Source organism: Syngnathus floridae, unplaced genomic scaffold (genome assembly GCF_059516105.1).
Source record: "Syngnathus floridae isolate MCC-2025c unplaced genomic scaffold, RoL_Sflo_1.0 HiC_scaffold_349, whole genome shotgun sequence".
Lineage (NCBI taxonomy): Eukaryota > Metazoa > Chordata > Actinopteri > Syngnathiformes > Syngnathidae > Syngnathus > Syngnathus floridae.
Genome location: NW_028284297.1, coordinates 1 through 22,150, shown reverse-complemented (window position 1 = coordinate 22,150; position 22,150 = coordinate 1). Strand labels below are relative to the sequence as shown.

The 22,150-nt window shown below is 46.7% G+C and overlaps 1 protein-coding gene across 1 annotated transcript; it reads left to right on the top strand.

Annotated features, from left to right (window-relative positions):
- Positions 1-5,878: 5,878 nt before the first annotated feature.
- On the top strand, positions 5,879-22,148 carry LOC148377129 (secretory phospholipase A2 receptor-like). The gene is made up of 50 exons (XM_088368318.1): positions 5,879-6,046; positions 8,609-8,817; positions 8,887-8,996; positions 9,264-9,385; positions 9,451-9,507; positions 9,587-9,742; positions 9,833-9,915; positions 10,202-10,322; positions 10,389-10,439; positions 10,510-10,677; positions 10,799-10,915; positions 10,979-11,095; positions 11,948-12,159; positions 12,233-12,342; positions 12,549-12,664; positions 12,730-12,786; positions 12,866-13,021; positions 13,097-13,185; positions 13,603-13,726; positions 13,805-13,855; positions 13,935-14,102; positions 14,237-14,353; positions 14,428-14,547; positions 14,780-14,988; positions 15,062-15,171; positions 15,347-15,468; positions 15,537-15,593; positions 15,673-15,828; positions 15,919-16,010; positions 16,385-16,505; positions 16,586-16,624; positions 16,704-16,874; positions 17,421-17,540; positions 17,632-17,754; positions 17,814-17,843; positions 17,923-18,066; positions 18,156-18,305; positions 18,554-18,673; positions 18,743-18,903; positions 18,981-19,104; positions 19,178-19,232; positions 19,308-19,374; positions 19,559-19,692; positions 19,763-19,806; positions 19,879-20,052; positions 20,129-20,274; positions 20,346-20,504; positions 20,692-20,777; positions 20,847-21,030; positions 21,522-22,148. Exons 1-50 carry the CDS (start codon positions 5,980-5,982, stop codon positions 21,675-21,677), a joined length of 5,952 nt encoding a protein of 1,983 aa, XP_088224444.1. The 5' UTR covers positions 5,879-5,979; the 3' UTR covers positions 21,678-22,148.
- The last annotated feature ends 2 nt before the right edge of the window (positions 22,149-22,150 follow it).

Sequence of the window (22,150 nt, the reverse complement as noted above, 5' to 3'; positions counted from 1 at the left end):
AGGTACTTGAAGGTGTCTGTGGAGAGAATGGTATTACCGTGAGGGGTGAAAGTGGTGAAGGGTCTCGCCTGAAGTCCATTGTCATCTCCACGGTCTTGAGCGGCCTCAGGTCCAGGTGGTTTTGGCTGCACCAGTTGAGCAGCCGCTGCACCTCTTGTCTGTACGCAGTCTCGTCACCGTCCTGGATCAGTCCGATAAGAGTGGCGTCGTCCGCATACTTCAGGAGCTTCACAGGAGCGTCGCCTGAGGAACAATCGTGAGTGCAGAGAGAGAAGAGCAGTGGGGAGAGGACGCACCCCTGGGGGGCGCCAGTATTGGTGGTCCGGGTGTCGGATGTGATTGCCCCCAGCCTCACACGCTGTCGCTCCCTGTTGGCCAGGGAGCTGGTGATCCACTGACAGACGTCTATTCGACGTCAAAATGCTCGCAGGGTATTGTCGCCCTCCTGTGGTTGAATCACACCCTGCACGTTCTAAAGAAACAGTTTCTGGTCAAGTTATTCCTATTTAACGGGCAGTCATTCGATGAATAAAAATACTAAATTACAGAATAGGTTCCGAGGCAACGCAATGCAATGCAATTCACGAATATGGATTCGGAAAGCAACATGACACTTGCGGTATTCGTCTTTTCCAAGTGTTTTGTTGTTCTTGTTTTCTTATTTTGTAACGGAGACGTATGTATCTTTAGCGGGGGGGGGATAAGGGAAACTTCATGATGGCTTAACGCTTTTGACTGGTTTGTGGTCTTGGGGTTCTCACTGGTCACGTGATCACCTTTTGACCATCTGAGCTGCACTATACCACTAGTGCGCAAAGCACATCGGCGGAAATCTCCTTCTCGGGGCGTCCAAAAATAAAAGATATTCGCGTTGCCGGTACGTTAAAATTTTTTGTTTTGCCATACTTAAACGGAACTTTATTTCGACCCTAATTCTACTCATGATTAGTGTGTGGTTGTGAAGTATTTCTTGCTGTTGTTTCATCCGTGAGAAAATGTTAACCACTATTTGGCGTCGCTGGTGTTGAGATTGTTGGTGCAAGTTACTTCACTCGGCCGGTGACTCAAACGGTAAAGCCATTGAATTGCAACTTTTTCTTTCTCCAAACTAACTTTCGCCACAGCAGTCATAGACTGACACTCGTGATAAGCGATAAAGTGTGATTCTGCATGTAGTGATCGCCAGTGTTGGTGGCCGGAGTTGGATGATATAATTCTGGCGTTTGTAGGTTGATTGCAAGTACAAAATATTTATTGTCAGGGCGAGCAAGAGGACTTGTAACGAGCAGCACGTTGATCCGCACTGGAATTCATTCTGCCTAAGCAGCTTGCAACATAATTGGGGGGAAACACTCATTTTCGTAACTGATTTCTGCTTTTCCCCAGTCGCTGCATAAGTTCAGCTATTGCATGTCAATGAAATGATGACGTATGATCACAAGTGGACTTTTTTTTTTTTAAAACGGTGTCACTGCAACAGTTAATGCAGTACATTTTTGAATTTATTGAAATGTATTCAAAAGCTTGTTGACTCTGTTGTGTGTGTATACATAAAGAGGTGAAAAGTTGACAAAGAAGAAAAAGAAAGACAAATTACTTGGGGCTTTGGTAAAACGTTTATTTGGTGGTTTCTAACTTGAATGTATTGATTCTTATCTAGGGTTTGCTGCGTTCGCATGAATTAAGCAGTTAAAAGTGTGAATTGTTACAATCAATCAATCAATCAATCAATCAATCAAATAAATAAATAAAGTTAAGTAAGTAAATTAAACAGCACAACACACATTGCACTTATTATCTCTTAAAATGAAAAAAAAGTGTTAAAAATTCCAAAGTATTCACTGTTTTCCCCTCTCTATTCCATTGCCGTCACATCCACCACTCATTGGATTACTCAGGATTGAGTCAGTCAATGAAACATTGAGAGGGGACATTTGTTGTTGCGGGAATCGAGGGGTAGGTCAAGCAGAATGTACATCTATGCAGGTTAAATAAAGAAAATGTTGGATACATAGGACGTGACTAATTGAGCTGAATTCAATATTTAAAAATAAATAAATAAAAGATCTACACTAGGCAAGATAGTATGTGGCTCATGAGAAAGGCCTGGAGACTTGTTTTTGTAGTTTTTGCATTGACATTACTCTGATTTTGTTACTTGCTTGATAGACAGATGAGCCTTCTGCGACGTGGCATATATCCCTGGTTGCTAGGATATATTGTCAAGACGGTGGGGTGTATACAGTTTGTGTGCATGTGCCAAATAGACACAGTGTCGTGTATGAAGTGCTGCCTCTATTCGGGAAAATGCTTTGCGATCCTCATAGACATACAACGTGCTATTGTGGGGAAAAACATGTAGTCGGTCAGTAGCCATTAACACAACGACTTGGCCCCTTATGCATGTTTGTGTTGTTTTTAGCTTTTTTTCTAATGAGCATTTCTGTTGCCGTGATTGATCAGAACAAAAGTTTGGTAGGCTGCACAAGTTGCTACATTGTCCAATCAGCTGAAAGCAGTGGTTCTTAACCTGGGTTCGATCGAACCCTAGGGGTTCGGTGAGTCGGTCTCAGGGGTTCGACAGCGCCTCCACTGAGGAGGTCCGAACAAACCTGATTTATTGTGTAAATTCTGATTTACCAGTATGTAATTTGTTCATGCATTGTGTTGGTTTTGTTCTTTGAACAAGGTGATGTTCATGCATGGCTCATTTTGTGCACCAGTAAAAAAAAAAAAAAAATGTCTAGAATTTAACAAAAAGAAAAAAATTCACTAACGAGGGGTTCGGTGAATGCGCATATGAAACTGGTGGGGTTCGGTACCTCCAACAAGGTTAAGAACCACTGGCTATTCAATTACCCCTCCTTTCCCGGGTGGATCCTCGTGGAGCAGTCCGGATCGATAAACTATGAAGACCTCCATTGAACGATTTGCATATCGCTTGTCTGGTTACACCAAAGCAGGATTGGGCACTGTTTGCTTTTTATCCATCCATTCACTATCTGAAATTTTTACTCGCGTGGCTGGTGGGCGCGCTGTAGCCTATCCCAGCACTTTTCAGGCAGTTGGTGCACCCTGAACTGGGAGCCAGCCAATCGCAAGGCGTACATTGAAGGAATGGGGTCGAAATACAAAAAGTCCTGCCTAGCTACAAAAACAGATATGCTCAAACCTCATTGAATAAAGTACATGAGCAGACAAGTATATTCACATATTAAAGCAATCAAAGAAATATTTGAAACATATAATTATACCGACACACCAAATCAATAAAGAAGCCATAAGGACACATTTTTGATAGGTGGTAATGACAAAGATTTTTATAACTTTATGATCTGATATATATTTCTGAGCACTTTGAAATAACAAATGTTTTTTGATATATTGCCTGAATAGCTTAATGAATGACCCTTAAGGAACTGTTTAATGCATGCCTGATGATTTTCTAAATCACGGACATTGCCAAAGTCGTCTAAAAATGTTCAGTACTTGATTGTATCTTATGTTTTGACGAATGCTAGATGCCAGTTTTCGATTACTACTGAACATTCTGGACAGAGGGAAGTATTTTGCCGAACAAGGAAAAGATATGGTTGGAAGCATGATTAAACTAAGAATATGATGACGTAAGCAAGTACATGGAGTATCAAAAGAACAGACAAACAAAAACATGGTAAGTGGTGAGTACAAACTTTGCATAGTCAGGGAACATTAATGAATTGATGATGTCACAGCCAAAAGCTCACATAATTCCGTACAAAATGACAAAATTGAAAGAATGACAAATGGATGAGGTGCGACAGTGCATGTGCAAGAATGGAGCAGAATGTTTACAGGAAGGTCACGTGGAGATCAAAGCAGCAGGTACCAGAGGGAGACAGCCAAGAACCCGGCCAAAGATGATCGCCAAGGCCGAAAGACGGAATGGAAGACAGCAGCCCCCACACACACCGAATCGCCCATAATCAGCACCCACCCCCACGGAACCAGCTCTCACCGAACCAGCACCCACTCCCATGGAATCAAAATCTCCTGCGAACTTGCCACACCCCCTGACTCATCACGCATCAAACTCGGCCCACACTGGCATGTGCAACTGAATATAAGCTGACCAAAGAACCTTGAACGTTGCCTTTTCTGAATGGAGACGTTCTGCTCTTGAGCATGGTCGCACGAAAGGCCCAGCGCTGTATTGTGCTTTCCTGAAAACAGAGCTTTCTTAACAAGAATTGTGATTGAACTCAACCAACCTGTGTAAGTCTAATTTCTGCTTCAGTGTCTTAGCATTTCCCTAAATTTGAAGAAATCAAACGAGCACGCGGTGAGTAAATTGGATAACAGGTGATTGGCAATGGCTTTTGCCGTGAGGTGCAGATAGCGCACTCCCTAAATTGTGGACAAAATCCAACAACATGTACATCTAAAGTCAGTCCCAGCTTTGTGGTACACAGATGGTGTCCTTCCTCGGATACTAACCTCTGAAGTCAGGTTCCAAAACTGCCAATTTTACCAGCAGCTAGCGTGGAAAGGCCTTTGTTAAAAGTCACATTTCTGCCTTTGGACATTACATCGGTAGAACAGTAGAATATCCGTAGGTACACGCTTTGCGGCCATCACATTTTGGTTGCATTTTATGCAAAGGATCAACGTTGGGAAAAAAAAAAAAAAAGTTGTCTTTCAGTGGGACCATCGTCACGTTTTCCCCACTTTGTCTTGGTTAACTAACTTGTTTTCCTCTGCTTCTTTGCTTTCTTTGTTTTTTTCCCCCCCTGACCCGGTGTCCTCTGCTTCCTGCTCCATGCTATCACCTCTTCCTTCCCTCTATGACCGCTTCCTATAGAACTCCAAGTCTCGCGACATGGAGCTGATGGAGAAGAGCAAACGGAGCGCCGCTCATCTGCAAACACTCGGACATGACGCCTTCGGAGCGTCGGAGTTAAAACACAAACGCGCACGCTCGCCCTACAGAAAGAAGATGTCGTCATAACTTGTGCATGGCTGGGGCCTCACGTCCTCTATTATGGCCTGCAACCAAGTGTGTGTGCAAGCCTCCTTTTTTTCCCCCTTTGTTTTTGTCACGTTTGTGAGCTCCTCAGCAAGTTTTTGTCCGCTTCTGAGTGGAGGACAGCAACACAATTGGAGCAAAACTCTCCTGCTTTTTTTATGCAGTCCACCATCTCAAAATGTATATTTGCAATGGAAAATGAAAGTGGTCTCTCAAAATTCAAGCACGTGTGGTTCATTTGCAAAACAAGTTAGAAAGGAATGGGTGGATTTCGATTTCAAGTGTGGAGTCGAGCCCATAGGTTTTTGGTAGTGAATGGAAATTTTGCATTTGACTAACTTTGCTGCTTCAGCCTCTTTCTTTTTCTATTCTAAATTCTAGAGCCTAAAAGATGAATTGTCCAGGCACATTAGACAGGATTCCGTTTTGTCGATCATGGTAGTGTTTTCCATGAAGACGGTGACCAGGTTTCCAATGAGCGCCAATGCTTTTCTATTTCTGAGTGGCCCTGTGATGAATATAATTGTGTTTAAACACAACTGTAGATTGATGCTGAAACGAAAAGTTTATTTTTGGTTTGAACAGGTATTCCATTGAGCAATTATTGTGTTTTTATCCTCGGTGATCCCTTACACAGTCATTTCTAAAGTGCCGCTGCCATATGCGTTTACACAAAACATGGCGTTACTTTGGCTCTGATCCAAACCCAACTCGAAGGTTTGTAAGTGACAAAACTCGTCACTTGCGTTCTTTTTTATTGCGAGTGAAAGGCGTCTACGATGTCACGTCCACTCTCGCCTGGTCAAAGGCGTGCAAACGTGTTAGGAGCTTTTGTGACGTCACGTGCTGGCCGACGTCCTAGTGATATCAAACAACGCAAGCGTTTTGTGACTGGTATAGTCCGTCCATCATTTGCTTTGGAGTCGAATTGTTGACTGCAAACTATTTGCGTGGAATCTCCTCTCCCGTGAGCGATGACAAACCCACTGGCCGCGCGCCTTGTGCGTATTCTTGCGTTGAGCGCCGCGTGGACTTCGTCAAGTGAGTAATTTGCGATCTCGGAGTTGGATTGGTACGGATGAGGATTAGGGCCGGTGAAGGGAAAAAAGGGGGTGGCAGGATTCTGACTTTAAAGTGAGAATTCTTCGACTTTTGACTTTAAAAAGTATGCCTCTCATCAGTCCTGGATGCAAAGGATCTAAAGCAGGGGTGTCAAACTCATTTTTCCCGGGCGCCGCACTGTATTCATAGTTTCTTTCGGAGGGCCATTATGACTGTCAACCCAAATAAATGTATGAGCAACTCATATACGCTAAGAGCTACGAAACAAACGGACAAATAGCTCGTTTTCAAATCAGACGAGTAAAAACTGGTCAAATATTAAAAAAAGAAAGATATTGAAAGTAAAGACAATTTGCAATTCCAGTAATGACACAAATTTGATGCACAATTTGTCTTTGTGGGCCACATAAAATGATAAAGGTACAACCTTTAGATCCTTTGCATTCAGGAATGATGAATAAACTGTAGTAGAATAAAAATTAAGTGACCAATGACTAACTTAAAGGTCTTCTGGATGATTTTGAATTTATTTCTTGTTTAACGAGCAAACGACGTCACCGGCCAATCCATTATGACAAACTAAAAACTACGTCACCACTTTGGCTTCGATCTAACTCGCAGGTTTGGGCCCGGATCGAAGCCCAAAATGATGACATATCTTTATTTCGAACAGATTTAAAACATAAAAAGAGAAAAATAAAACTAATGACACTTTAAAGTGCCAAATTTAAGTCCATGAAACAAAACAATAACAAAGCAAAACAATAAAGATTGCTCGAAAAAGAGTAGGAGGAAGCATTGCTCGACCCGCTCTACTGCCCGAGTCACGGCCACAAAACCACATCTATCACGTATCTTGTGAAAGTAAACCGGGGATCGGCAACCCGCGGCTCCAGAGCCACATGCGGCTCTTTAGCATCTTCTAGCGGCTCCCTGGAGCTTTTGCAAAAGTGCATGAAAATGGAAAAATGGTTATTTTAAATATGTTTTTTAAATGGTAATCATGACACATTGTCATGCTGTAAAAATGGATGTAGTTGTAAATATATTAAAAATACCAAATTTCAGAATGGCGCAAAAATGCGGAGGCGAGTTGTAAACAAACAGGTACGTGAGTGTCGGGCCATGGATTCAAAAGGCAAAAAGAGTAGAACTGCTGATGAGAACAGAGGCTTTAAGAAAGAATGGACTGAATTATTTGCTTTCATTGCCAATGCTGAAGCATTTGCCTGCGTGTTTGATATGCAACGAGACGTTGTCAAATAACAAGAGGAGGAATTTGGAGTGACAATTTCAGCTAAAGCATGCTAAATTTGCCGCCGATCACCCAGTTGGAACTGTGAGGAAAGGTGCAATTGCAGTGAAGGTGGAGAGATTTGAGGACCGAAAAACCAGTTTCAAGAAGTGGATTGCATCTCCAAACTACTGCTGCAAGTTTTGTTGCAGCCCAGGAGATAATAAAGCGCGGAAAACCGATAGCGAGCACGTGAAGGATTCATTCATTAAAATATCAAGAGTGCCTATTTTCGGACAGTAAGGGAAAGGTACATTAAAATGGCAAACAATATCACCGATCGGCAAATCAAGGATATTAATTCAGCTCCAGCTTTCTCAATTGCCTGTGAAGAGTCGTGTGACGTGACAGATATCGAACAGACAGCTCTCCAATGCAGGTACGTGAACTCGTACATCAATAGTTCCCTGGTGCCTAATTATCTCCAGGATGCGCTGCAGTGAAAACAGACATGAAATCAGGAATGTTCATTTTGTATTTGTAGTATACTTAATTATTTTAATGGTAGGCATACAGCTTATTTATTGACAGTCTATGTTGCCTTCTAAAAGGCTTTTATTTAAATTTGTGCGATTCCGGATAGTTATGGTTTTTTTTTTGGGGGGGGGGGGGGGGATATGGCTCTTTGAACATTTTGGGTTGCCGACCCCTGAGGTAAAGGAATAAAAAAAGTGACTTGCAAGAAAACCAAGTTTGGTTACTCCACAAGGGGATCTTTTCAAGAACAACTTGATAGCACGTTCTCCCATTTTATTGCTGTCGCTAACAAAGGAGCCACATCAGGTTCTCAGCGAGCAGTACAGAAATCCTCCACACGAGGGCGTATTTGCTAATGTCTTTTGTGGGCTAAGTGTACAATTTAGTGCCATTGTGAGTGGTGAGCTCATAGTCGCAAGCTGCCTGCCACATTGTCGATGCAAGCAAAACTCCACCACAAACGACTTAATTTCAAGCTTCTTTTCTCTATTTTAACGTTATCCTTTTGAGAGCTGATCCATTTTCATTTTCGTCCAATAGTCACTGACAGTGAGGTGTGTTAAGTGTGTTGTTTGCTTTTGAATGTCATTTAGGACTTTAATACAAATCTGAAAAAATAACACAGGATGTCATCTTAAGTGCAAATGGAGAAACATGCACTGGAATGAATGCTGCATTGAAGCATTTGGTGAAACAAATCCCGATACAAATGCCATGACAAGACAGTTATGCCAGTACGTCCATCATACAAGTCTCAAATGTGTCCTCAGCTGATCCGGGCTTAGCGTGTGAGAAAGACTGGCTCCCTTTCGGCTCCTGTTGCTACAAGAAGATGGAGACCCCCAACGGTTGGCTGGGGGCTCGGCACGACTGCGTCTGGGAGGGCGGCGACCTGGTCTCCATCGCCTCGTCGGACGAGGAAGCCTTTGTGAAGAAGGAAATGGGCAAGAACCCCTTCTGGATCGGACTCTCCAATCTGGTGAGACGGAAGCGGCAGCAGCTGATTCTCTACTGGTACGCGATTGACAAGCGGGATTGGTCTCTGCAGAATTGCAACGAGGCTTGGTGTCAGTATGACAAGGAGCAAAAGGAGCTGACTTGGTCCGATGTCCGCGTGACGGCGAGCTACTCCAACTGGGACAACCGTCAGGTTGGAAGGTAAGAAGGTCATGTGTTGAATGTTAGGCAAGGATTTGGGGCCCCTTTCCAAAATGGATGGCCGTGTGACGGTGACCTACTCCAACTGGACTGAAGGTCTAAACGGAAAGTAAGGAGGTTACGTTTTTGCGCCATTTTACTGTCAAAATGTCGCTTTTCCAAAATGGAAAAGAGCACCGTGATGAGGGGGAAATCAAAGCTTTTGTCAATTTTTCATCAGAAAGCAAGAAAAATTACTGAGATGCTTTTCACAACTTTTCCCGACAGCTCCGACGTCGAGTCCTGCGCGTTCGTCAACCAAGGCGAGTACACCGACCGACAGCTAGGGAAGTGGCGACACGGCTCGTGCGGATCCTCGTTGCCATACATGTGCGAGCGCTCGCCGGACGGTAAGCCCGCATGAATTGTCATATTATGTCAAAAGGGACATTTCAATTGTGTGGTCTTTCTGCAGACTGCCCGGAGGGCCGACAGTGTTCCTTGAAAGACTTTGGTTACGATCGAGTGGAGAGTGAGTGGCTGCTACGCTTGTTTTTACTCCTGAACCATCCTGCAGTGCTTTTCTAATCCAAGTTTGTTTGTGGCTTCAGCTTCCTCCTGCGACCCCGGCGAATTCCTGTTCAACGTTTCTTGCTATCATTTCTCTCAGAATTATTACTATTGGAATGAAGCTGAGAACTTCTGCAAGACACGCAAAAGTCATCTGCCCAGTGTCCACTCAGAGGACGAAATCAAATTCTTGTCAAGTGAGCGCCAAGACAAACCGACGATTTCATGATCATCCCGCATTGCTCACCAGCATCTTTGTAACTTGCGCTTGTTCTGCTTTTCTCAAGGTCACTTAAGAAACAATCACTGTTCTTGGGTGGGACTCAGGAACAAGGCAAAAAATTTTAAGTTCACTGACGGAACATCTACCGTAAGTGAAATGTTGAGTTACCTAAAACGTTGTCATTTGTCCAGAATGACATAAAAGTGAGATACAAAGTGTCATTTAAGCAGGAAATGAACATTTTCTTGAACAAAAACAAAAAAAGTCAAACTTTATCCGGAATGGCCGCAATGTTCAGAGAAGAGCTGCAAATAAATGTTTTCCAGAAAATCAGCTGGAACAAGTTCGATGGCAATTAGAATTGGAATTGAAAGAGCAAAAAAAAAAAAAAGGAAAAGCTTTCATGCACTCCAAACCTCTGTCGTGTGTGCAGGCCGACACCCCAGGATTGCAATTACTAGACGATACAGACTGCGTTGGTGTTTATTACAGTGATGCACTTCTTCATTTATACGGCTGCACCGATAACCGTTTTCGAACCATCTGCCAAAAAGGTCTGAAAGTCACGACGGCTCTCTTTGCCCTTTCACGCGCGCGCTCATACTTGATCCCACTTGCAGCCAAGGTTCGAGAGGCTGTTACCGCTCATTCGTCGTCAATATTCAGGCCAGGTGGGAGTCACATCCGTGGTCGCGCTCTTGTCGCCAGTTGGCCCTCAAGTGACATGGCTCTCGCTTGCAGGCTGGAGCGAAAATTGCGGCCGGTGGATGGACAACCCATCCAACGACTTCTGCTACCTGATGAGCCGCAACCATGCCGTGACCTGGCAGAAGGCGCGAGACAAATGCGTCGACCACGGAGGCGACCTGCTCAGCATTGCCGACGACACTGAACAGAACTTCATACGAGGTAAGGACACGATGGAGGCTCGAACAGTTCATGCCGCATGAACTCCAGAAGGAACAACGCCGCTACACACGCACCTGTACAATGTTCGTATTCTTGATCGTTGTTTAACTTTGATCCAAAGCTATGTACGGCACTGTCGTGACCAGTCCCACTCTGTGGTTGGGCGCCAATGCCAATATCACTGAAGGCAGCAAGTGGACTGATGGATCCCCGTTGACTTACAAAAACCTGACAGCAGGTCGGTCTATAATCCGTCAAATGTTTGTTGGTTTAGCGCTTAGCATCTGTCGTCTCCTTCCAGATAATGCCTTTGACGCCGCTGGCGGACGCTGCCTTTACTTTGTCACCCACAACGGTGGCTGGAAATTTCACCATTGCCAACAAAACAGCAGCTACATCTGCAAGAGAAGAGGAAGAGGTAACGTGACGCTTGGCCGATTCGCACTGATGTTGTCAAACGCTAAGATTTGAGAAGGCTTCTGAAGTCCTCTCGATGAAATGTACCAGCGTGCTTCTCTTTGTGAGCGTGTCAATTGTCAAGTCATGGAGCTAACGCAATCGGCAAAACTGGAATGAAGACTGCAGCTGGTCTGAATTTCTTGTTTTCCACGACAATCTGTAGCAAAAAAAACCTGATAAATTGTATTCGCCGGTCAGCGTGTCTTTGTGTTTTTTACATTGAGTCGCTACCCTAAACGGTCACAATCCAAACCACTCATTGTTAAAAGTCTGATCCCAGACAGCCGATATATAATTTCTTTCCCCGAGATGGTCACAAACAAGACTGCTTGATGGTTAAATTTGGATGGGACCCAGCAGACCCGATTCTATTTTCTACCCACGTCCAGAGGCCCAAACAGATAAGTGCTATTTTAAAAAAAAAAAAAAAAGGAGGTGGCTCTGTGGCGCACTGGTTAGCACGTCTGCCTCACAGTTAGGAGGGTGCCAGTTCAATTCCACATCCGATTTCTCCCCGAGCCCGCTTGGGTTTCCTCTGGGCACTTTGGTTTCCTCCCATTTTCCAAAAACATGCTTGACGGGCCGATTGAGTAGTCTAAATTGCCCGTAGTGCGAGTGCAGATGGTTGTCTCTGTGATTGGCTGGCAACCGGTTCAGGGTGTCCCCCGCCTACTGCCCGATGACCGCTGGGACAGGCTCCAGCACACCCGCGACCCCCGTGGGGACAAAGCGGTACAGAAAATGGATGGATGGATGGATGGATATTATTATATAATAAAAATATTCTACAATTCCCCAAATGTTTCCTCAGTCGATCAGAAGTCATGTGATATGGCCGACGGCTGGCTCCCTTTCGGCTTCAGTTGCTACAAGAAGATGGCGACCCCCAACGGTTGGCTGGGGGCTCGGCAAGACTGCGTCTGGGAGGGCGGCGACCTGGTCTCCATCGCCTCGTCGGACGAGGAAGCCTTCGTAAAGGAGAAAATGGGCATCGACCCCTTCTGGATCGGACTCTCCAATCTGGTGAGACGGAAGCGCAAGCAGTTGATTCTCTACTGGTACGCACGCGATTGACAAGCGGGATTGGTTTCTGCAGAATTGCGACGAGCCTTGGTGTCGGTATGACAAGGAGCAAAAGATGATGACTTGGTCCAATGTCCGCGTGATGGCGACCTACTCCAACTGGGACTCGCGTCAGGTTGGAAGGTAAAAAAGTCACGTCTTGATGTCCTTTCACTGTCTGGCGAGGTTTTGGGGCCCCTTTCCAAATTGGGAAAGAGCACCGTGATGAGGGGGAAAAAAAGGCCTTTAGTCAATTTTTCATCAGATAGCAAGAAAAAATACAGATGCTTTTCACGACTTCTGATAGCAAGAAAAAATACTCAGATGCTTTTCACGACTTCTCCCGACAGCTCCGACGTAGAGTCCTGCGCATACGTCAACCAAGGCGCGTGGACTGAGCCTGGAAAGTGGCGACACGGCTCGTGCAGATCCTCGTTGCCGTTCATGTGCGAGCGCTCCTTGCTCGGTAAGCCTGCTCAGGAGTTGTCATGTCGATAGGGACGTATCTATTGTGGTGTGGTCTTTCTGCAGAATGCCCGGAGGGCCGGCCGTGTTCCTTGAAAGACTTTGGTTACCTTCGAGTGGAGAGTGAGTGGCTGCCACGCTTGTTTTTACTCTTGCACCATTCCGCCGTGCTTTTCTAATCCAAGCTTGTTTGTGGCTTCAGCTTCCTCCTGCGACCCTGGCGAATTCCTGTTTGACGATTCTTGCTATCGTTTTGAGGAGACGAAGAAGGTGCAGAGGGCCGCCGAGAGGTTTTGCAAAGGACACAAAGGTCACCTGGCCAGCGTCCTCTCAACGGAGGAAGGCAATTTCTTGGCAGGTCAGCAACTGCCAAGAAACATCCGACAAGCGGTTGCTCTTTTTGTACTGAAGCGCTTGATCTGCTTTCCTCAAGCTCACATGCGAGATGCAGGAAGATCTCAGCCTTTTGTGGGACTGAAGAAGAAGAAAAACAACGTTGAGTGGATTGACGGAGAATCTTCAGTAAGTAAAAAATTCACTGCGCTCTAAAAAAGTTGGCATTTGCCTCTACCCGAAGGCAAAAGATTGGAATTGAATAGATAAATGCTTTATATGTATGTAAGCTGGAACGTTTGAGGAGCAAACTTGCCATTTCTCCTTTCGAATGATATTAAAATGAACAAGAAAACTTGAATGAGATTTAAAAAAAAAAAAAAAGGAATCTGTCTTGTCGGATAAAGTGCAGAATTTGACGGCAATCCGGAGAATTAAACAGGATGACATGACGAAACTGGTTCGGGTTTGCGGTTTTCACCGAAAAGCTCAAAGTTGTGATTTCACCAAAAGAAAGTTGAAATGCTAAAACACGGGATGGAAAAACTCATTCAACCAAGCGCAACACAAAACGGGCTCAAGTGGCGTCCGCCGTATCGTCCGCAGGACTACGTCACAAAGTTGGTGGGAAAAAAGTCTACAGGACTCAAAGAGTGCTTTGCTCTGTCAGCTTCTGGACAATTTGATGAGTGGTCCTGCGCTGAAAAGCTGCCATCTATCTGCAAAAAAGGTCCGCAAGTCACCACAGCTCAATTTGCCCTTTCACCTGGCATTGCTCTCATATATGATCCCCCTTGCGTTCTTGCAGCCAAGGTCCAAGGGGCTCTACCTGTTTTGCCGTCATCAACATGGGGACCAGGTGGGCGCCCCACCCTGCAGCCGACACGTGGTCGGTCGGTCGCCACTTTGCCCTCAAGTGACACGGCTCTTGCTTGCAGGCTGGAGCAAAAAGTGCGGCTGGTGGATGGACAACCCGTCCGACGACTTCTGCTACCTGATCAACCACAACCGTGCCAAGACCTGGCAGGAGGCGCGAGATGACTGCGTCGGCCTCGGAGGCGACCTGCTCAGCATCACCCACTCTCATGAGCAGACCTTCATACAAGGTAAACTGCCCGGAGGACACGATAGCGGCTCGCACAGTTTATGCCCCGTGGACTCCAGAAGGAACGATGCTGCTGCTACACATGCACCTGTACGATGTTCAAACTCTTGGTCGTTGTTTAACTTTGATCCAAAGGTCTGTACGCCCGTCCTCTGAGCAGTCCCACGCTGTGGTTGGGCGCCAATGCCAATATCACTCACGGCATCGAGTGGATTGACGGATCCATGTCCACTTACAAAAACCTGAACACAGGTCGGCCTATAACTTGGGGAAAGTTTGTCGGTGACAAAACGGACGAGTGCTTAGCATTTGTCGTCTCCTTCCAGGCATCGCCGGAGAAAGCCCCGGTGGAAACTGCCTTTCCTTGCTCACTGCCGACGGCCGCTGGGCAAGAGCCGACTGTGAGGAGAAGCGCAGCAGCTACATCTGCAAGAGAAGAGGAAGAGGCATGATTTGACCTTGGTCTTATGCTTAGAGTTGCGTCATCGGATACAAAGTATTATTAAGGAAGGTCTTTTCCAAAGTCCTTTGATTCTCGGTGCCGCAGTTGACACGATTGGTAAACAACTCACTGGAGTTTAGTTTCCCCAACATGCTGACAAGACAGTCATGCCATTACGTGCGGATAATTCTATATTTCTGCCATTCTAAATAACGGCATAATAATGGTGTCCTCAGCCATTCCTAAATCAGCGTGTGAGAAGGGGTGGAGTCTTCACCAGTCCAGTTGCTACAAGAAGATGGAGACCCCCAACGGTTGGCTGGGGGCTCGGCACAACTGCTTCTGGGAGGGCGGCGACTTGGTCTCCATCACCTCGTCGGACGAGGAAGCCTTTGTGAAGAAGGAAATGGGCAAGAACCCCTTCTGGATCGGACTCTCCAATCTGGTGAGACGGACGCGTAAGCAGTTGATTCTCTACTGGTACGCACGCGACTGACAAGCGGGATCGGTCTCCGCAGAATTGCGACGAGGCTTGGTGTCGGTATGACAAGGAGCAAATGGAGCTGACTTGGTCAGATGTCCGCGTGATGGCGGGCTACTCCAACTGGGACTCGCGTCAGGTTAGAAGGTAAGAAGGTCGTGTCTTGAATGTTAGGCAAGGTTTTGGGCCCGCTTTCCAAAATGAGAAAGAGCACACGTGACGAGGGTGGGAGAAAAAAAAAAGGCTTTTGTTGAAAGAGAGCAAGAAAAGAACCTCCCGTTCATCCTGTTTGTAAGATGCTTTTCATGACTTCTCCCGACAGCTCCGACGTAGAGTCCTGCGTGTACGTCAACCAAGGCTCGTGGACCGAGAGTCAGCCAGGAAAGTGGCGACAAGCCTCGTGCGGATCCTCCTTGGCCTTCATGTGCGAGCGCCCGCTGGACGGTAAGCCTGCTCAGGAGTTGTCACGGTGATGTGCAAAAGGACATTTTAATGGTGTGGTCTTTCTGCAGACTGCCCGAAGGGCCGGCAGTGTTCCTTGAAAGACTTTGGTTACCATCGAGTGGAGAGTGAGTGGCTGTCATTCTTGTTTTTACTCCTGCATCGTCCCGCCGTGCTTTTCCAATCCAAGTTTGTTCGTGGCTTCAGCTTCCTCCTGCGACCCTGGCGACTTCCTGTTCGACGATTCCTGTTATCGTTTTGAGAGGATACGTAAGAATTGGGACTCGGCTGAGACATTTTGCACAGAACAGAAAGGTCACTTGGCCAGCATCCACTCAGAGGACGAAATCAAATTCTTGGCTGGTGAGTGCCCAGACAAACCGACAATTCCATGATCATCCCGCAATGCTTCTCAGCGTCTTTGCAACTAGCGCTTGTTCTGCTTTCTTCAAGCTCACGTGCGAGATGATAAAGGATATTGGCTTTTCATGGGACTCAAGAAGAACAAAGACAAGAAATTTTCCTGGAACGACGCAACATCTGTAGTAAGCAAAACGTCTACAGCTGTCTAAAACGTTTGTAGAATGTGATATGAGAAAGCCAAAGTTGGGTTGGTCACAATGTTGCAAGAGCAGAAAAAAATAGTTGTAAAGTTTCAAAGGGACTGGGCCACAAACACAGATTAACTTGCAGTTGTTTTAAGACAAATAAAATTGACAAGTTTGAATAAAATAAGTTATACAGATTTTTTTGTCTGGTCATGTAAAAGTGCAGAATTTTACAGATGGACAGTCTAAGAACCAAATGGGAACGTTGTAGTTGTTGATGCTAAAAATGGAGTACAGTAATGAGAAAAGAAAAAAAAAATTGAGTTGCAATACCAAACGCACTCAAGTGGTATCCATCCTGTCATCCGCAGGACTACGTCACGCTGAGGGGAGAACCGTCTACAGGACGCGGTGACTGCTTTGCTCTGTCAGCTTCTGGACAATTTCATCAGTGGCCCTGCACTGAAGAGCAGCCATCTGTCTGCAAAAAAGGTCCAAAAGTCACCACAGCTCCCTTTGCCCTTTGACCTCTCACTGCTCTCTCATGTTTGATCCCCCTTGCGTTCTTGCAGCCAAAATCCAAGAGGCTCGCCATGATGAGCCGCAAGCAGGTGGGCATACCATCCTGCGGCCGACACGTGATTGGTCGTTGGCCAGTTGGCCCTCAAGTGACACGAGTCTTGCTTGCAGGCTGGAGCGAAAAATGCGGCTCGTGGGCGGAGAACCCCGACAGCGACTTCTGCTACCTGATCAACCGCAACAATGCCAAGACCTGGCAGGAGGCGCGAGACGACTGCGTCCGCCTCGGAGGCGACCTGCTCAGCATCACCGACAACACGGAGCAGCAGACCATCAAACAAGGCAGGCTTATGGGCTTGATCGGGACTGTTGGTTGAGAATCTTGATATTTGTAGAGGCTGGCGTATATGCCAAAGAAAGTGACATTTTCAAAGAACCTTTTTGCCAGTTGTCTTTCATTGCTCAAGACAAAAAAAAAAGGTTTGTGACGTCACTTGCAGTCGGTTGACTGCAAGTGATTGTCTCTCTTGACATTTTTCGCACATTTTTCGCATCCGACCGGAAAAAGACAGCTATAGGTATTGACAGATCTTGCTTTTAAAAGGCCGCCATACAAAAGACAGTATACAAAAGAAACTAGTCATTATAGAGAAGGATTCGCTGAAAAACTTAAAGAGGCCGCACCAAAACGGCTTGCTCTGAGACGCTATTCGGAACAGGGGTAAAAATGAGCTTGTGACGCTATGACGACGAGGAATTCAGACAAAAGATATGCTGTTCCACTTTATATTGACCACAATGAGTAAAACGTCAAATGGATTTATAAGCGTGATACGTATAAGCTTAAAGGCATTTACTGATGTCATCTTATTCATGTTTGATCCAAAGTTCTGTCCATTGGACTACAACACATTTCTTCTCTGTGGTTGGCCACCAACACCACGATCACGCAAGAGGGCTTCAAGTGGACTGATGGGTCTCCCTTTCGTTACACCCACTGGACCACAGGTCGGCCCAAACGCCGTCCAATATTTGTTGCTTGTTGCCGACAGTCTGGAGCAATGGAGAGGAGCGCTTAGCATCTGCTGTCTCCTTACAGATAGCCCTAGTAAACCCTCTGGTGAAAGCTGCCTTTCCTTTCACACTAAACGTGAACTGGGAAATTGGAAATTTGACGACTGCCAGAAGAAGAGGAACTACATATGCAAGAAAAAAGCTCGAGGTAAGATGTGACTCATGGCCAATTCATGTTGATGCCCATCTTTGGCTTTTGCCTCACAGGACATAAATCGGAACCTCCACGCCATGACGGTAAGTCAGTCTCCCCGAATCCTGAAGGTTGACGTCAAAAGATGCGAGACGGAAAAAAGACACCACGGTGCGCTCGCAGGTTTCCGGAAGATCCTTGTGTGCAACCAGCAGAAGCACGTCGACCTCTTTTGTCAGAGTGAGAGTCAAAGCGTCATCCGCATCCAGTCGGCCTTCTACGGACGGAGGAGCGGCAGCCTTTGTCCAACTCAGAACGCAACCAAGGGTAAGACAGGACATAAGCGACGTCGTCCGTGGTCCGACGATACGACCGTTGCAGCCAAATAAGCTTCCACTCGGCCTTGTGACTTGCAGAGACTTGCGTGGTGCGAGGAGCCCTCCCTCACTACAGGCAGAAATGTGACAACCGTCAATATTGTCTTGCTGACCCTTTTGAGGGCGTCCGGGAGACCTGCCCTGCAGTCTCCAAGTACCTGCACTTGGTCTACAGCTGCGAACGGAAAGGTGGGCTTCACGTCTCTGTTGTCTAATGCGGTATCTCCCGACCAGAGTTGGGGTATGATGGCACATTGAATGGTCCGTCTGCTACGGACGTTGATGCGATGACTGAAAGGTTCAGGGGACCACTCGCCATACAAGCTTGGCGACCATTGGCCTAGTGAATCGACGGCGCCTAACAATGCCTGAAACTATACAATACAAGGATTCCGTTATCAGAGATCGGTTGCAACATGATTCTGGGTTGTCCTCAGTGTGTCTTGACAATTTGGTCGAGGCGGACTCAGCGTTTGAAGCCTCCTCCTCGATGAGCGACGCCAGCCCCGAGAAAGCTCAATTGAGCAAGAATTCCTGCTGGAGACCGTCACAAGATCGTACGTAGACAACCGAAAGCTACTTCGGCGCTGGCAATTTGGTGTCCTGAGCGAACTTGTGTCCTGCAGCCTCTACCAGCTGGATCCAGGTGAACCTCGGTCACGTGAGAAAGGTGACCGGGATCATCACCCAGGGCTGTCCTCACACTGACCAAAGGTCCTGGGTCATCGACTTTGAGATGAAGACGAGTGTTGACGGCAAAAGCTGGACTGATCACCCGGACGAAAAGGTGAGCGGCCAGCCAGTCGACCTGACGCCGACCGGGCTGCCCAAACCTGCCATTACAAACGAGAGTGCTATTGCTAGTTTACTGGAGGGGGGGAGCACCGGTTTGGCTCTGCGTTTTCCGCTCAGCACGTCCGCATCCAGCCGCTGGAGGACAGCGTTGACTTCGGCCTCAGCTTTGACCTCTTGGGATGCGCACGTGACGGTAAGCGAGTCTCTCCCTCCGCTGCGGGGAAAAACATACAACCCGTCTTTTGATATCACCTTTTGTCTGACAGATACGATGACCTGTGACAACACGTTCAACAGCCTCCACTTGACCAAGGCAATGACGTGAGTCGCACTTGCCCCGGTGTTTCCACGACGGTGGGCGCCTGTCGTCAATTTGCTTGTCCTTGCCTTCTGCAGCTTCCACTGCCCGCCCAAGTGCGCCAACTCCAAACACAATGTCACCGGAACCTTGGTCTACAATAAGGTACGTACGTGATTGCTGACCCTTGGACTGGAGAGGCACTGGCTCTTGGCAGAACCTACATTTCAATTGGGATTTCCAAATGAGTTCCATTTGAAAGATGATTTCATTTCCACACACCAATCAGAAAGTCAAATCCTCCCTATCGTGACCCGCCAGTTGAGTTCTTGACTTGATGTGAGTGCAGGACTCAAGCGTCTGCAAGGCCGCTATTCACGCCGGCGTCATTCGTGACGACATCGGAGGAGACTGTATTGTGATGAAAGCCGTGGCAAAGAAGGGCTTTGCTGGCTCCGGCCAGAACGGGATCACCTCCCTCAAGTGAGTGGCCAACGTTTATGGCAAAGCACCAATAAGAGGCCCAGCTCATTGTCACATGTGCGACCTGCAGGAATGCCGACTCGACGGATCAGGCCTTCACATTTGCGGACGGAGGTGAGTTAACGGATAATTTTTTCATGTCAAGTGCTCAACTACTGCTAACCCCACACGGGATCTCACCCGCAGAGCCGAGATGCTTGGGAGAGTCCTGGGAGGAGTTTGCGGGCTTCTGCTACAAAGCTTTTGAGGACAAGAAGGAGTGGGCCGCTGCTCAAGCTGACTGTAAGAAATTGGGTGCCAATCTGGTGTCCATCCTTTCCGAGGTGGAGCAGACGTGGGTGAAAAATGCTTCCGCCCTCGGTGCGTACAGCGTCTTCGTAGAACGGCTATCCCCTGAACGCTGGGTGAGAGATCTTCTCGCCTTTGTCCTCTGCAGACACCAGCGACATGTGGACCGGACTGAATGACCAGAGTGTCCTCGGCATGTTTGAGTGGTCGGACCGCCACGAGGTGACCTTCACCGACTGGGCCCCGGAAGAGCCCAAACACCTGAAAAAGGACTGTGTGGCGATGTCGCAAAAGGTGCGTGTCCAATTGACCGTTTGCGAGAGCATCTGCGCGATCCGCTGAAATCCATCATGCTCATCCTTCAGGCTGGAAAATGGAAGCAGATGAGCTGCAAGATACCCAACAGCTTCATGTGCAAGATGCCCAAAGCGCATTATGCAATCACCTCAGAGAAGGCAGAGGAGAGCCATTCTGGTGACAGCGTACTCTTGCACAGAAGCAAGCTCGCCAAGTCAGCGAATGCAGTGAGTTGATTTTACACTCTCTCTCTCTCTCTCTCTCTCTCTCTCTGCATCCTACGTTTCTGGACAGGTTCAAAAGACAGTTGTAATGATTTCCACACAATCTTGTTTCAGTGTCAGATCTTAGCATTCGCATTCGATTTCTACTCAAGATGTTTTGGCCCGTTATGTTTTGATTACATGTTTGCAGCTTGGATCAATTATCAAACTGAAGGGAGGTCTCCGTGTGACCAACGCCATCACCATCACAGGACGAGCAAATAAACTGGCAGATTGGTACGAGGACCCCACAAGCCCCCTGCACCCACTCCCACACGAACACACAGTTGTACATCTGCGTTGCAGGTTTAAAGTCGGCCTGTTTGTGCCTGACGACAACGACAACGACAACGACGACAAGGCGGTCGCGCTGCTCCTCAAGTTGAACTTTGTAACCAAGAAGATTTGGCTGAACTCCAGAGTGAACACAACTTGGAACAAAAAAGAGGAGCATCCCACACAAAGCTCTGGACCCGGACAAGAAGTCAAGGTGACGTGAATCGCACCGTATTTCTGAACACACCCGCCTTACAGTTTCGTGGTTTCCAAACCTTCGTGCGGAATTTTCCTTACCTTTGATTGGTGCCGGAAAGTTAATTGTATCCAATTGTCGCTCCGTTCTTTGTTCGTATGTGCAAGGCGTATTCATACAACTGTGGCTGTCAAAACCTATTCCGTCTTGTAGAACCTCCCTAAACATACTTCAATCTTAAACAACACTTGAGTGTTTCCTATGGGAAGCGGCCATTTACTGGTTGAAGAGCACCTAGCCGCTAGCGAGTAAAGGTTGGAGTGATTTACTTTCCCAAACTACAAAAAGTATGGAATGGAAATGTCACATTCAAAAGGAAGTGCAGGAACCATCCGACCACTCGAGATGCTGCTCAGAAATGTCCGCAAGAGCATGAATTGTCTTCGGAAGACTGGCAACGTGAACGTCACATGACTGGATTTTTTTCATGGTGTCCTGTTGTCGCTCAGGTTGTCATCAAGTGCGCCGACGATCACTTCCAGATCACAATCAACGGCGTCGACAAGGTGACGTACAAATACCGAGAGGCCGATCTACAAAGCATCACGCAGATGAACGTGTGGGGTCTCGTGTCCATCAAGGAGATCAAGCAAAGCTCCGCTTAGACCAGCCTGCGCTAAAATGTGAGGACTGGCACAGCCTTTTCCACGAGCCTTAGATGGTTTGTGGAATAATTGTACAAAAGTAACCACTTTATAGTTTAATATATAAGTCTAATTGGCTATGAGAATAAGCCAAACTTGCATGCTTTTATTTTCTCTTTTTGATTGCCTTTGTGCATCCTGGCTTCGTGTTTATTGCATTGAAATGCGCAGTATTTGTAGTTAAGATAGTTTTCCTGGCCCGAGCAAGAGATCATTTTGACTGATTGGATGATGAGTAATGATAAGAGAATGTAGTGTCTTGAGAAACTGCGTGTGAAGGCAAAGAAGCTGGATGAAAACTTGGGAATGGGGGAATGCTAGCGAATGATGTGAAAAGGCGAGAAATAATGACAAGCGAGAAAAACGGTAAGCGAGAAAAAAATGGTGTGCGAGAATGGTCAAAAAACAAAGCAGGAAAATACTAAGCGAAAATG